The sequence below is a fragment of the Aspergillus bombycis genome, assembly GCF_001792695.1.
Source record: "Aspergillus bombycis strain NRRL26010 chromosome Unknown contig00080, whole genome shotgun sequence".
Classification (NCBI taxonomy): domain Eukaryota; kingdom Fungi; phylum Ascomycota; class Eurotiomycetes; order Eurotiales; family Aspergillaceae; genus Aspergillus; species Aspergillus bombycis.
In genome coordinates, this window is record NW_019170082.1 from 1 (window position 1) to 13,320 (window position 13,320).

General features: G+C 53.1%; 6 protein-coding genes across 6 annotated transcripts; 3 read left to right on the forward strand and 3 right to left on the reverse strand.

Annotated features, from left to right (window-relative positions):
• Positions 1–23: 23 nt before the first annotated feature.
• Positions 24–3,458, forward strand: ABOM_007485 (chromosome segregation ATPase family protein; the record flags this gene model as incomplete). The annotated part of the gene is made up of 1 exon (XM_022534614.1): positions 24–3,458. A coding segment is annotated over one exon (3,435 nt), but the record flags the coding sequence as incomplete, so codon positions are not given.
• A 993-nt stretch (positions 3,459–4,451) lies between these two features.
• ABOM_007486 (TLC domain-containing protein) lies at positions 4,452–5,739 on the forward strand (the record flags this gene model as incomplete). The annotated part of the gene is made up of 2 exons (XM_022534615.1): positions 4,452–4,931; positions 5,059–5,739. The coding sequence occupies 2 exons, from the start codon at positions 4,452–4,454 to the stop codon at positions 5,737–5,739; spliced, it is 1,161 nt and encodes a 386-aa protein (XP_022386619.1).
• A 338-nt stretch (positions 5,740–6,077) lies between these two features.
• Positions 6,078–7,546, reverse strand: ABOM_007487 (SWIB/MDM2 domain-containing protein; the record flags this gene model as incomplete). Its single annotated transcript, XM_022534616.1, has 2 exons — positions 6,078–6,599; positions 6,650–7,546. The coding sequence occupies 2 exons, from the start codon at positions 7,544–7,546 to the stop codon at positions 6,078–6,080; spliced, it is 1,419 nt and encodes a 472-aa protein (XP_022386620.1).
• Positions 7,547–8,057: 511 nt separating this feature from the next.
• On the reverse strand, positions 8,058–9,390 carry ABOM_007488 (proteasome regulatory particle lid subunit RPN6; the record flags this gene model as incomplete). Its single annotated transcript, XM_022534617.1, has 2 exons — positions 8,058–9,064; positions 9,123–9,390. 2 exons carry the CDS (start codon positions 9,388–9,390, stop codon positions 8,058–8,060), a joined length of 1,275 nt encoding a protein of 424 aa, XP_022386602.1.
• A 331-nt stretch (positions 9,391–9,721) lies between these two features.
• ABOM_007489 (rRNA-processing protein SOF1) lies at positions 9,722–11,174 on the forward strand (the record flags this gene model as incomplete). The annotated part of the gene is made up of 4 exons (XM_022534618.1): positions 9,722–9,724; positions 9,780–10,016; positions 10,073–10,761; positions 10,814–11,174. 4 exons carry the CDS (start codon positions 9,722–9,724, stop codon positions 11,172–11,174), a joined length of 1,290 nt encoding a protein of 429 aa, XP_022386618.1.
• Positions 11,175–11,309: 135 nt separating this feature from the next.
• On the reverse strand, positions 11,310–12,581 carry ABOM_007490 (short-chain dehydrogenase/reductase family protein; the record flags this gene model as incomplete). Its single annotated transcript, XM_022534619.1, has 2 exons — positions 11,310–11,927; positions 12,081–12,581. 2 exons carry the CDS (start codon positions 12,579–12,581, stop codon positions 11,310–11,312), a joined length of 1,119 nt encoding a protein of 372 aa, XP_022386644.1.
• Positions 12,582–13,320: the final 739 nt, after the last annotated feature.

The following is a 13,320-nucleotide window of genomic DNA, read 5'->3' on the forward strand; positions in this document are numbered from 1 at the left end:
TCATTGCCGCCCTTCGCGACAGCTTTGACACCTTCCGGGGCGAGAAGAGCGCGACAAGTGATAAGGATGAAATCATTGCCGCCCTTCGTGAGAGCTTTGACACCTTCCGGGGTGAGAAGAGCGAGACAAATGATAAGGATGAAATCATTGCTGCGCTTCGCGAGCACCTTGAAAGCTTCCGCGGTGAGCGGACCGACAAGGACGAAATCATTGCCGCTCTACGGGAAAACCTCGAGACTTTCCGTGATGAGGGCAGTCGTTCGCGGGATCTTGGCGATAATGAGTTCTCAACTGGTGACCTGATTGACGTCTTCAATGATGGTGTTGGGAATATTCGGGATGACCTGGGCAAACTGTTGGAGAGACCAGTGGAATTCGATTACAACGAACTTCTCGACACTCTGAAAGAAGGACTAAGCAGTCTCAAAGCTGACGTCGAGATGTTGCGCAAGTCCCAGCTGGACGCCGAAGACGTTACCACAACTAGAGGTGGAGAGCTAATGCTTGCTAATCAAGCCAACCAACCTATCCCACATACTCAGCCCGACATTAGTAGCGACATGGAAGCGCTCAAATCTCTGATTTCCCAGCTTCAAACGAAGGTCGAAGCCATTGAATCCGCACCGCGCGCCGCGGAACCAGCCACAGACGCTCTCAAGAAAGAACACCTGGATGAGGTCCTGGCAGGCCTACATGAACTCCAGGGCTCTGTCACGGGCATTGTGGCGCGCGAGAACCCTACAGAGGAGACAACCGCCAAGAAGGAGGACACAGAGGCGATCGAGGCCTTATTGCGGAGCACGAAGGCTCAGCTCGACGAGATGAAGTTCCCCGCTGTGGATGAGCTCGCAAGAGCCGAGCAGCTTGGCAGCTTAGAAACTATAGTGAAGGAGACGAAGGATGCCCTATTCGAACTAAGCACCCGCCTGGAAGCTGAGGGCCCGACCAAGTCCGAGATCGGTACTTTGGAGACTCTCATGAAGGATATGTGGCTGGCCCTCGACGAGTTGAAAGGCAAAAACCCAGAAGGCGCGAGCGACACTGAGAAATTGGTTAAAGCCGACCTGCAGACGGTAGAGGCCATGATCTTCGAAGTGAAGACGCAAATCGACGAGCTTAAGCTCCCCGACCCTGAGACCTTGCCTACTAAGACGGAGGTTCAGGATCTATCCGCTCTGGTAACTGAATTCAGGGAGAAGGTGGAGGCTGAGAATGAGTTGACAGCCCAAGGATTTGAAGCCCGTAAAGTGGAACACGCCGGTCTTGCTGAGAAGATCGAGGAGGCCAAGGCTGTGGTCGAAGGACTTGGCGATGAACTTAAGAGCAAGCTGGACGGAAGTAGTGAGGGTCTCTCTGAGTTGAAGCAGCTTCTGGAAGGCTTAGCAGTCTCCGCGGAGAGCTTTACGACAGTTGAAAATGTTAAGGAACTCACAGAACTCATCAATCGCGAGTTCGAGCGGGCACGCGGCGAACAGGACGCGCACAAGCTCGAAAAAGAGGAGCGCGACGCCGCCTCTCTTGTCAAGCAGGATGAGACCAGAGCAGCTATCATTGTGGAGCTCGGAGCGAAGATCGACGAGAAACTGGGTGAAGTCATGGCCAAGTACGACGATATGCAGACTGCGATGGATACAAAATTCTCGGAGTCGGTTGAACGTGACAACACCCACCTTGAAGCCGCAACTAATACCAAATCTCTTGCGGAGGACATCAAGCTTGTTATCGGTACCATGGGCGACAGCGTCAATGAGGCCTGTGAGCGCATCACTGAGGATACCAAGTCCTTCCTGGAGAAGGTGGACGTCTCCTACAACAAGATGGAAGAGATGCACAACGAAGTGAAGACTCAGCAGGAACAGGCCCGATCCGACATTGAGCGAGCTGCAGCTGCAACTGATCGTGTGGAAAGCAAGCTGCATGAGTTCCACCCCCAGGTCTTGGAATCTATCCAGGAGATTCTCAACATTGTTGGTCAGCATTACGATCATTCACAGAAGTCTGCTGAGGCTATCAAGACGGACCTGTCTGCCCTTCCTTCGACTATTCCCCAGATGTTCCCCGCTTTACCACCCCCCGAGCCGGAAAAGTACGATGACAGCAAGGTCCAGGAGAAGCTGGATAATCTGTTGCATCATGCAAAGAATGAAAAGGTGCAGGAGGCCCTGAACATTCTGGTCGAGCGGGTAACGAACGACCAGGTGCACGAGAAACTTGATCAGCTCCTCAGCCAGACGACCAGCACCAATAGTCAGATGTATGACAAGTTGGATGAGCTGCTCAACCACGCTGCGGAGAACAACGGGCCAATTCATGACAAGCTTGATACTCTCATCGACCACGCAACCAATACTGATCAGTCCGTCACGCAGATGATGAAGCTGGACGAGATGCACAAGGATATCATGGAGACGTCCCGCAAGATGACCGAGATGTTTGCCGCTCAGTCCGCAATCGTAGCCGAAGACAACGAACGCAAACGCCGCGAGGCGGAAGAGGCTGCGGTTGCGCTCGAGAGGAGAAACGCACAGAAAGAGCAAGTGGAATCCGAAATTGTCGACCTCAAGGATGAGAAGGAGTCTCTTCTGAAGATGATCCAGACCCTGAAGGCCGAGAAGGAGGACCTTGTTAAGCAGACTACGAAACTCGGCAAGGAGCTGTCCAGCTTGGAGATGGCTCTCGAGCTCCGCCACGAAGAGATGCAGGTCATGGAGGATCGTGCAGACAGCCTCGAGAAACGCATCCTGGAAGGTGTTCTCGACCACGCTCGCAGTGTTTTGCTCAGCCGGCCCAACAATGGTCTGAATATGAAGAAGTCGCGGGGCTCTCGGGCTCGAGGCCCTAGCAATTCCAGCACTGCACGGGAGGCTCGGAATATCTTGAGCAGCAGTGTTGGTATGGCACTAAGGAAGCGGTCTCAGGCACCGTCGCAGGCCGGCGCGGCTACTCCGACGAAGGACGGCAAGGAGAGGCGCATCCTCAGTCTGAGTAACATGACTGGCAACCGCGGACCTACCGATCGCCAGTCTAGTGTCAGCAGTGGGTTTGCCAGCTTGAAGCGCAGTCACTCCGTGAAGTCCAACGTCTCCGACCGCAAGTCTTCCTGGGGTGGCAGAAGCTCCGTGCTGAACAAAGAGAACGAGGGGCTCCCCGAGGAGGATGAGAACCGTAGCGACATCGAAAGCGACGCGGGTACAGAGCGAAAAACGAGCTATGCCGGCAGTATGATGTACGGAGCAGGTAGCACTGTGTCTAATGATCGACGGTTGAGTGGCTCCAGCACCGCCACTGAGATTATTGGCCAGGGCGCTCGCTCAGTTGCGAATGATGGAGACGGTGCTTCGGAGACACATGACGATCCTAAGGGCGACGACCCCGAGCTTGATTCAGAGTCATCTAAAATGGTGCTCTACGGACAACATAGCGATAGTGGGATTGGGGTTGCGAGCGTCGCGGGATAGCTTCAGGTGGTGGCCTGATTGATGGTTGGCTTATGATCATGTGCAGTCTGATATGGATTCTTGAGATACCACCGACGGACGGTTCCATCGGACAAGTTCCAGCAGTGTTTAGAGTTGTTCTAGACTCGTCTCTTTTGTACTTTCCTTTGTTGATAGTTTTGTTTAGCTTTGAATGCACATGATGTCGATTCTTGTTTAGCACTAGATACATTACCATAATATATTTACGATTGTCCTCTACACGACGGCCCCTGCACCACTGTAGTCGAAGCTTTCTAGTCCTGTAGATAGACTCCATTCCAGACAGGTTGTAAAATGCCCCTGTCCTGCTGACCAGGTCTTGCCTGATGCTTAACCATGTCTGCAACGCTGATATCCATGTGATAGGCGGGGGCGGTGATGTCAAGACTTTTGAGTTAAATTGGCCGGCGCAGAAGGCATACAACACCGACCTACAGACATAGACGATATGCGTGTCTCTGCATGAAAGAAAGGACTGTGGTCCCTGATAGCACTCATATAGCCCTATATTCATGTAGAATCTAGACCGCTCAGGCGGCATTCTGGATCCCGCCTAGTGTAGTCGATCCAGTCCAATGATCCAATCACGGGACCCGAGGCGATCACCAGGCGCTGAGTCAGCCTCCCCAACGGTTTCCAACTGGCGGCCCCACGAATCAGGCATCCGCAAGGCACGCGAGCAACCGCGGCAGTTCATTAGTTTATCGCTGAGATGCATAAATGACCTTCTCCTCACCTCAGCTCGAGACCATGGCTGGCCTGGGGTCCGTCTAGACACCGCCGTTTGACCCGTCCCCTTGATTTCACGTCAACCTTTCTTTCCGACTATATCCAGTATCTCAGCTCTCGGCTGTTATACTGGGGCCATCAAGCTACCTTAGCTATCCACTACATCATCACCGACTAGGCACCGATAATAACCCTACTCTCCAACTGCTCGCACCACCCTCGCCTCCACGCCGCCACGCCGGCATGTTGGACCCCTTCCCCCCTCCGCCAGCATGGCTCCGAGACCGTGTCGAGCCCTGGGCCCTGTATCTCAACGTCCCGGCCCTCTCAGACCACATCCATGAAGTCATCATCGCCTTCGCCGGCTACCAGTTCATCCACTCCTTCCTCTCGCCATGGCTCTCCCCCATCCTGTTCCCCCGCCACTACCCACATCTGAACAAACGCACCAAGCTCAATTGGGACGTCCACGTCGTCTCCCTCGTCCAGAGCGTGCTCATCAACGCCCTCGCCCTGTGGATCATGTTCGTTGACAAAGAACGCAAGAACATGGACACCGGAGAGCGCATCTACGGATACACGGGCATGTGCGGCCTCCTCGAGGCCCTGGCCGAGGGATACTTCGTCTACGACATCATAGTCAGCACGATGCACATTCGGATGTTTGGCGTGGGCATGTTGTTCCATGCCATCAGTGCGTTGTGGGTGTTTAGTTTTGGCTTTGTATGTATCCTTTCCCCTCATCCGTATCCGATACAACAAAGAAACCTCCCTTCTACTCTCCCCCTCTCCATAGATAATCCAAAAAAAAGGGAAAGAAAAAAAACTAACAAAAAAACTCCCCCCACAGAGACCCTTCGTAAACTTCTACTCCCCAACATTCATCCTCTACGAACTCTCCTCCCCATTCCTCAACATCCACTGGTTCTTGGATAAACTGAACCTCACCGGTTCTAAGCTCCAATGGTACAACGGCATGCTCCTCCTCTCCGTCTTCTTCTCCTGCCGTCTCGTCTGGGGAACCTGGCAATCCATCCTCGTCTACAAGGACATGTGGGCCGCCCTCTCCCAGACCTGGTCTCTCTCCCCCCTTGTGGCGGCAGGGTCCTCCGTCGGCCTGGACAGCGCCATCAACGGTGCCGTCTTTGGACACAGAGCCAAGCTTGCAGAGAAGTGCGTCGACGAGGTCTGCAAGAGGGCGAACGAGGAGGTGTTTAAGTATGCCGGGTTCACAGCGGGCGGGGTCCCGACGTGGCTTGTCGGGACCTATGTTGCGGCGAATGTGGTGTTGAATTCGTTGAACTATTATTGGTTTTCGAAGATGGTGGAGACGGTGTTGAAGAGGTTCAGGGGGCCGAAGGAGGGTACTGTTAAGGACGGGGGTAAAAAGGAGGAGGCGGTCGAGGAGGTCGTGGAGAAGGTTGTGCTTGAGGCTGCTGCTTCGCTTGAGGAAGAGGAGGGCAGTCCGTTTCTTGCGGAGGGCGTTGCGAAGGATGTTGATCTTGGGGGGGATGTGAGGAGGAGGAGGTAGTGTTGAGTTAGAGTGGTGAGATGCTGTAGACGGTAGATGCGGTTGCGCATTGTAGAGCGCTGCTTCGTATATGGTTATTTTGTAATCATCTGTTTCGGCTGGGGCTTGAAGATGGTTTATTTTGCATCTACTTACAATTATGATGTTACTTTCAAGTTTCTGATTCAATATCATGGTTCATTAAATGCAGGTCGCTATGTTAAAGAATATAGTAAATTCATTGAATTCACATAGACACATACTTAAAACTAGTGGATACATAACACTCCCAACCAAACACCGCATGAGCGCCCCAGCCAAAATCCGAAGATAGCTAAATAAACACGACCAGTCCACAATCACCGCGGCATGGCCTCCGGCTTCGCGAGCATGTACCGCACCGCTTCGCGGGCCACCGGCGAGTCCCAAGCGCCATCGGCACCTCCGCGGCGGAACTCCGGGCCAGTGGCATCTTCGCCGCCACCGCGAGTCGCCTCGCCCAGGATGGTCTCGAGGTCCCTGCGCTGCGAGTTGACCCAGCGACGAAGGAACGTGGCGGGGTCTTTGCTCAGCGCCGTGTAGAAGGAGTGTTTGGCACGCGAGTGTGTCAGTGCCTGGACGATGAGTGACACCTGGTCGTCCAGAGTGGAAATCTGTCGCAGCCCGGCGGTGTACTGTGGGTTCTGGGTCAGAGCGAGCATCTTAGCGCGGAGCGGGTCTTCCACGGCCACTTGGATGTCGTAGACGGTGGGGGTGGGGTCCTTGTGGAAATCTTCATCGACACGGATGGTGTATGGAAGCTTGATCGGGTCAAGGGGACTGGTGTGAGGGCCGATGCTCTCTGGGATCTGTGGGAAGAACATCTGGTCTCGGCCGAAGATCTGTGGATGTTTAGTACCAAACTACTTGATGAGGGAAAGTTGAAACATACAGATCGCAAACGATGATCACAGCGGACCAAACGCTTCTCCTCGTCCTCCTGTAGACCCATCGCGCGAATATAATCCCAAATCCCAAGCACAATCCCGCTGCGCGTTTCCTCCTCGACATCGAGCACTTCCGCCAGCTCTTTGCTCAGCTTATACCGCTCTGGAGTCTCATCTCTGACAAGGCTTACGGTGACATTCAAGTTCTCCTGCGAAGCCCGAGAGAACTGCAGAGAGTCAAAATCGGCAGTCGGGGGTAGTGTTACAGTATTAGCCGGAAGTTGTGGCTTATTCCAGTTAACAGTCTTGATCTCCTCCGGGTTCGCGGTTGAAGATTTGTCGAAGTCGACCGTGACTGTTTTGAAAAAGTGCGAAAAGCGCTGCTTTGACCGCTTCGAGGCATTCTTCTTGGTCTCCTTCCCGTCGTGATCCATGGCATCTCCATTCGCCTGTGTCTCGTTGCCCTCGTTGTCGCTATCCTCAGGGGCCGTGGGATCGGTATCATCATCCAGCAGCCGCCCCTCTATGCGCACCTTGTAACGCCCTGAGCCAGGGTTAGTCGCTGACCCATTCTGGCCAGCCGCACCTTGCCACGGTTGGTTCTCGACTGTGTTTGTAATCCAAATGCGCATCGTCCGGTACTTCTTAACGGTCTTGCTGATCGAATCCTGAATGTCCAGTCTCTTTCGGACGATGGCGGCGTCCAATCTCTTCTCTAGATCGCGCAGGTCCTTGTACTGCTGTACGCCTTCGCCGATCACCACATCGTCGATGCCGTCGGGGATGTTCTTGTCGGTGGGTTTGCGGGTCCGGCGAAGAGCAGCATCATTGGGGTGTGGCATGTTGCGCTGGGCGGGGATATACTGAGCGGGAACGGGGTGCTGTGACATGGGTACGGGCATTGCTGGGCCAGCTGTGTGAGACGACGTTAGGAGCGATAGATATACGAAATCAAGGGGTGGGGACTACCTGGTCCTTGGGGTCCGCGACGAGGCGTGGCAGGAGACCGTTGGGCGGCCTGCGGGAACCCACGCCCGTAAGTGGGCGGCATTGGAGCATTCATGACTAGTGGCTAGCTAAACAGAGCGAAGCGAATCCGCAAGGGCCCTAGTCTGGTTTGAAGGAGTTCTGGGACGATGCAACAGAACTCTCCGATGGTACTGAAGATGTCTCTTGGAGTTCTGAAAGTCGCGATTCTTTTGCCGCGATCGCGCTTTACCCGTTTGGGCCATGTCCCAGAACACCAAAAGCATCGACATCATTGACCTGTTTTCCCTACTAAACTACTATCAGATCTTCATCATGAGGAAAATTTACGTGTATTCGTGACTCCACCGTCTATCCTGCACCGGATTTATGTCTGTAATGCTATATCATTTCCCAAACATAACTTTCAAAAACCAGCGGGGGCATTTACTCCAGCTGGGATGCCTGATTAGTGTACAACTCTTCCACCACGTTGCTCAATTTCTCGATGGTCTCCAGAGCAGCGTCATAAGCCTGATCGCGCTCCGTCTCGTCGAATACGATCAAGCACCCAGAGCCCTGATCTAACACACCGATGATGACCTTATCCAGGATCATCTGCGAGAGCTTCCGCTCCACCTGCGGGGTGTCGAGCCCGACCATCTTGGCGATATGATCCAGCTCAACCCGGCTGAAGGGCTCAATGACCTTAATCAGATTCTGCTCCAACATGGCATCATACAGTCGGCGGAGGTGATTCCGAATGAATACATCGCTACCCAGCTCGAACCGGTAGTCCGAGAGAGCCTTTTCATATTCTTCAAGGGACCGGTTGGCGTGAGCGCGGGCTACTGCCTTCATGGCCTCGAGACGCGGGCTAGCATACTTCTGGGCCTGCTTGGACCCGAGCAAATGCGTCACATCATCACCCAGGTTCAGCATAATCTTACAAAGCAACATGTATTGGAGAGCTGCTGTGGCTTTGTCACTTTCGTCAAGCGAGCTGTATCCCTCCAAAGCTTCGATGAAATAAGAGAAGGCGGTGGTAAAATCCTTATCCTCTGCGTGGAGCATACCACTTTGCATATCCAAGCCGGCTTGCAGATTCGGAGGGGTGTAGACGGAGGCGGCTGATGTGCGAGAAGCTGTCAAGGCAGCGCGGCCCTTGGCCTGGTTGCCCAACGCATGATACACCCGAGACTCTAGCAGCTGCACCTCGACCAGCATAAGCTTATCATCCAATCGCTTCAGCTCGCGTAGGAGGGAGTTGATCAGGTTAAGGGCGTCATAGTAGGATTGCTTCTGCATGTAAATGGCCACAAGACGGGTCTGAAGGTTCTGTCGAAGGAAGGATCTCCGCTCTGCGATAGCCCAGTCGATGCAGGATTTGATGACGGCGGTTTGAATATCGAGTGTGTTAGGGATCTCACTGAACAGGTCCAGTAGCTGGCGGACTATATGGGGTCAGTTCATTGGGACCGGCGAGTGATGCGTTGCCGCCAACGAGCTTACCAAGCTTTGCTGTCTTAGCTTTCGCGAATGATGAGAAGGAGTCCCGGCTAGTCTTAATGAGCTCAGCGATCTCGTTCGGCTTCTTCTCATCCCGATAAAGCTCTCCCAATCCGACCAAAGCGCTTTCATAATCGCGCGACGAAGCTTCCGTCGATCCTGGACCTTGAGAAAGGATGTCCTTGTAGATGGCCTCGGCCTTGGAAGCGTCCTTCTTCGCTAGAGCCCGAGCTTCCTCTATCCGCTGAGCGGTTGTCGAGGAGGGCGCCATGATTGAACGTCTTTTAATGTGGGGAGAAACGGTAGGTTTGAGTTTTGTTATCGAGATAGCTAAATGACGAGAGAGACCCGAGGAAACGGGAAAGATATAACGGGTTCAAGGTGGAGGGGATGTGAGATGTCTTGCTGATGAGGATAAGTCACCAGAGGCATCGTCACTGTTGGAGACCGTCTAAGCTACAGCCGCCCCTCACCGCCCGCGGTTGGCGAACCAACCAGAACCACTATCACCAGCCAAAAAAAAGTATCTGGATTTTTTATGTCCGCCGCCAAACCATTTTCTTCTTTTTCCCACCTTTGTTGTATAACACAGTAAGGGCGTCATGGTAAGTGCAGATTTACACATATTCTAGGCGAGTATAATACTTATTCAACTGCTAGAAAATCAAAGCTCTTTCTCGCTCCACTGCCTCGCAGCAGGCTCCGGGATCAGCTGTCGTTCGACAGCCCCGAAACCTTGACCCGGCGCAACATCCATTCGAACGTGCTCGAGAATATACCCGAGCTCTCAATGCCACCAAGCTTGAACGTCTTTTCGCCGCGCCTTTCTTGGCTCAGATTGGCGATGGCCACGTGGACGGTGTATACTCGATGGCCAAAGACCCAGCTCGTTGGAACGTTTCGCCAGTGGCAGTGGTGATGGAGTGGTCAAGGTCTGGGATTTGACCACCCAGGGCGAGGTTTGGAACACGCAGGCCCATGAGAATATTGTCAAGGATGTGTGCTGGACTCCGGATCGGAAGTTGCTTTCTTGCGCGACCGACAAGACTGTCAAGTTGTTTGATCCATACAACTCGACGTCCGATGCTCCACCTCTCGCGACTTATCTGGGCCAGGGTGCTTTCACCAGTCTGTCCCACCATAGACATCTTCCATCCTTTGCTGCGTCGTCATCGTCTCAGATCCAAATCTACGATCTCTCTCGGCCTTCATCTACGGCCTCCCAGACCCTCAACTGGCCTACCAGTATCGACACCATCACATCGATTGCCTTCAACCAGACGGAGACGTCGATCTTGGCATCGACCGGCATCGACCGTTCTGTCATCATGTATGATCTCCGAACTTCGTCACCGCTCCACAAGCTTGTCCTACGACTTGCGTCGAACGCCATCACATGGAACCCCATGGAGGCATTCAATTTCGCGGTTGCCAACGAAGACCACAACGCCTACATATTCGATATGAGGAAGATGGATCGCGCATTGAACGTGCTGAAGGACCATGTGGCGGCGGTCATGGATGTTGAATTCAGTCCGACGGGTGAAGAGTTGGTGACGGCTTCATACGACAGGACGATCCGTGTGTGGAACAGAACCCAAGGTCACTCGCGTGATATTTACCACACGAAGAGAATGCAACGGTACGTGCATTTGGCTCACCCCGAAGCAAACAATGTGGCTAACAGGATACAGTGTCTTCTCCGTTAAGTTCACACCCGACAACAAATACATTCTGTCCGGGTCGGACGACGGCAATATTCGACTCTGGCGTGCCAATGCCTCCGATCGCAGCGGTATCAAGAGCGCCCGTCAACGGGCCAAGCTAGAGTACGATCAGGCTTTGATTCAAAGATACTCACACATGCCCCAGATCAGAAGAATCAAGCGCCAGCGTCACGTGCCAATGCCTATCAAGAAGGCCGGCGAGATCAAGAGAGAGGAACTCAATGCGATCAAGAGACGCCAGGAGAACATTCGGAAGCACACCAGAAAGGACAAGCTGAAACCAAGACAGAGCGAGCGCCAGAAGATGATCTTGACCTCGGAGCAGTAGGCACCGCGCTTTCTCTGGGGATGGAGATATACCACATCCGGTCATATGTGGGATTGGTTCGGAAGACAACTTATATACATCGTGCAGACTTGTTATTTCCATGGACGTCTGCGTTCAACCCGGCTGCACGTTACCTCATTCTGTTTTCGCTGCTTTCGGTCCATCATGCGATTTCTGGGGTGTCGTTTGCGCTACAGCATGGTCGACTCCGCTCAAGAACCGGGCAAGACGCTGTAGGCCTGCAGGCAACACCGCATACCAGTTCACCATCGTGGCGTACGCGGGCAGTCGGATGACACCCCCTCTTCCTTCCTCTATCGCAGAAACGATTTCCCGAGCAACATGCACCGGTTCGAGAACGGGGGCGATGAACTTGTTTGGTGTCTTGACCGATGCAAACAATGGTGTCGCCACCTGTCCCGGTTCAACCAAGATCATTTTCACCTTCTCATCATCTCCCGACACACGAAGCTCCGCCTCTAACGTCCGATGGAGCGCACTCAGGCCGGCCTTGCTGGTCGAGTAATCCGCCAGACCCGCCGGACACAACTGGCCCAAGACCGAACTGACATTCACGATCGTACCGCCATTCGGAGCAGCCAGCATGCGAGGCAGGAATGTCTGGCAGGTATGGAACACCGCGAACAAGTTGGTCTGGATGGTTTTCTGGAATGCCTCGGCGGAGAGCGATAAAAGCGGCTGACCGTTGATGCGCGCCGCAGCACAGTTAATAAGAACTGTAGGGGTGCCTAACTGTTGGGGAATCAGCATCTTGTAAATAGGAACGAATACCAAAAAAAAAAACCCCCCCCCCAATAAACACCTTGACCCTCTACTCTAGACATGAACCAAGTAGATAAAAAGCAAAGCAATCCAAGAAGAAACAAGCAAAAGGGAAAAACCAACCTCCTTCTCAATCCTCACAAGCACACCCTCCAATGCCTCCCTCTTCCCAACATCACAAGTATAATACTCCACGCCCTCTCCAAGCTCGACCTCCCTCTCATCCTTCAAATCCAAAACCGCAACCCCAACACCCCTCATCGCATAAATCTCCGCAATCAACAACCCCAACCCACTCGCCCCCCCAGTAATAACAACCACCTCCTCACCCAACTCCACCGTCCTCGGCAACCCATACGCAACCCGCGCATTCACCACCCCCGCGATCGCAACCAGCGTCAACAAAACCGCATACCCCGTCGCAATAATAAACGCCAGATCAGTGACTGGTGTAACCTGGGCGCGCAGGCTGAGCACCAGAATCCAGGCCGGCCAGGGGTGCAGGATTGTGCGACGTAGGACGCTGAGGATGAGGTCGATCGTTAATGCGGAGTGCCATTTCGGGGTTTGTGATGCGGTGGTGCGCGGGGCGGCGGTCGTGAGGATACGTTTGGTTGGGGGCATTTTGGATATATGGGGGTTGGTTCGCTGAAATGGTTTATTGGGGCTTGGGGGGCATTGTTGGTGTTCAATGGTGTTTGTGTTTGTGCTGGTGGTGGTTTTGGGTCTGTTGATAAATAACGTAGCTTGTGTCTTGCGATAAGCTGTTGGATTAGTGGCGCTATGCCGTTTGGGGTGGATTCAGGTACCGCGAGGTTGGACCGCAACAATTCTTACAGCCATAGATAGAAGGGATCGGAGAGTTGGAAAAGGGATTTCTTGGGTTGTGCGTATTTGGGCCATTCTTTTAGTGGAAATTTTCCTGACTCGACTGTCTCCAGATGTGGTAGATTGGACAATGCTGTCTGCTATATATATTTATATGACCTCGTGTTAATAGTCAGACAAACATTGCTATTGTCTACGGGTTACAAGTTCCATTAGATCATTACTTTAACCTTTTAGGATAGACAAATTCATACTCTAGATTGTACAAAGTCGCGCTACGTGTTACTACTATACAAGCGCCCAGAAGTGATAGTAAGGCCCACTGCATATATGCTGTGAAACCCACCACATCACATATCTGCGGTGCACAAGGACCTCAGATTTTATCCTACGACCTCTTATATTTGGAATAACTGTTCCCTATGTTTCAGACTAAGTCTTGCGCTTCCTTCATTGGCTTTAGACCTATGCTGTGTACTAGTAGTACTGCATATCGTCATGTCTTCCCCTTGCTGACAGGGTTCTGGAGCTTTCA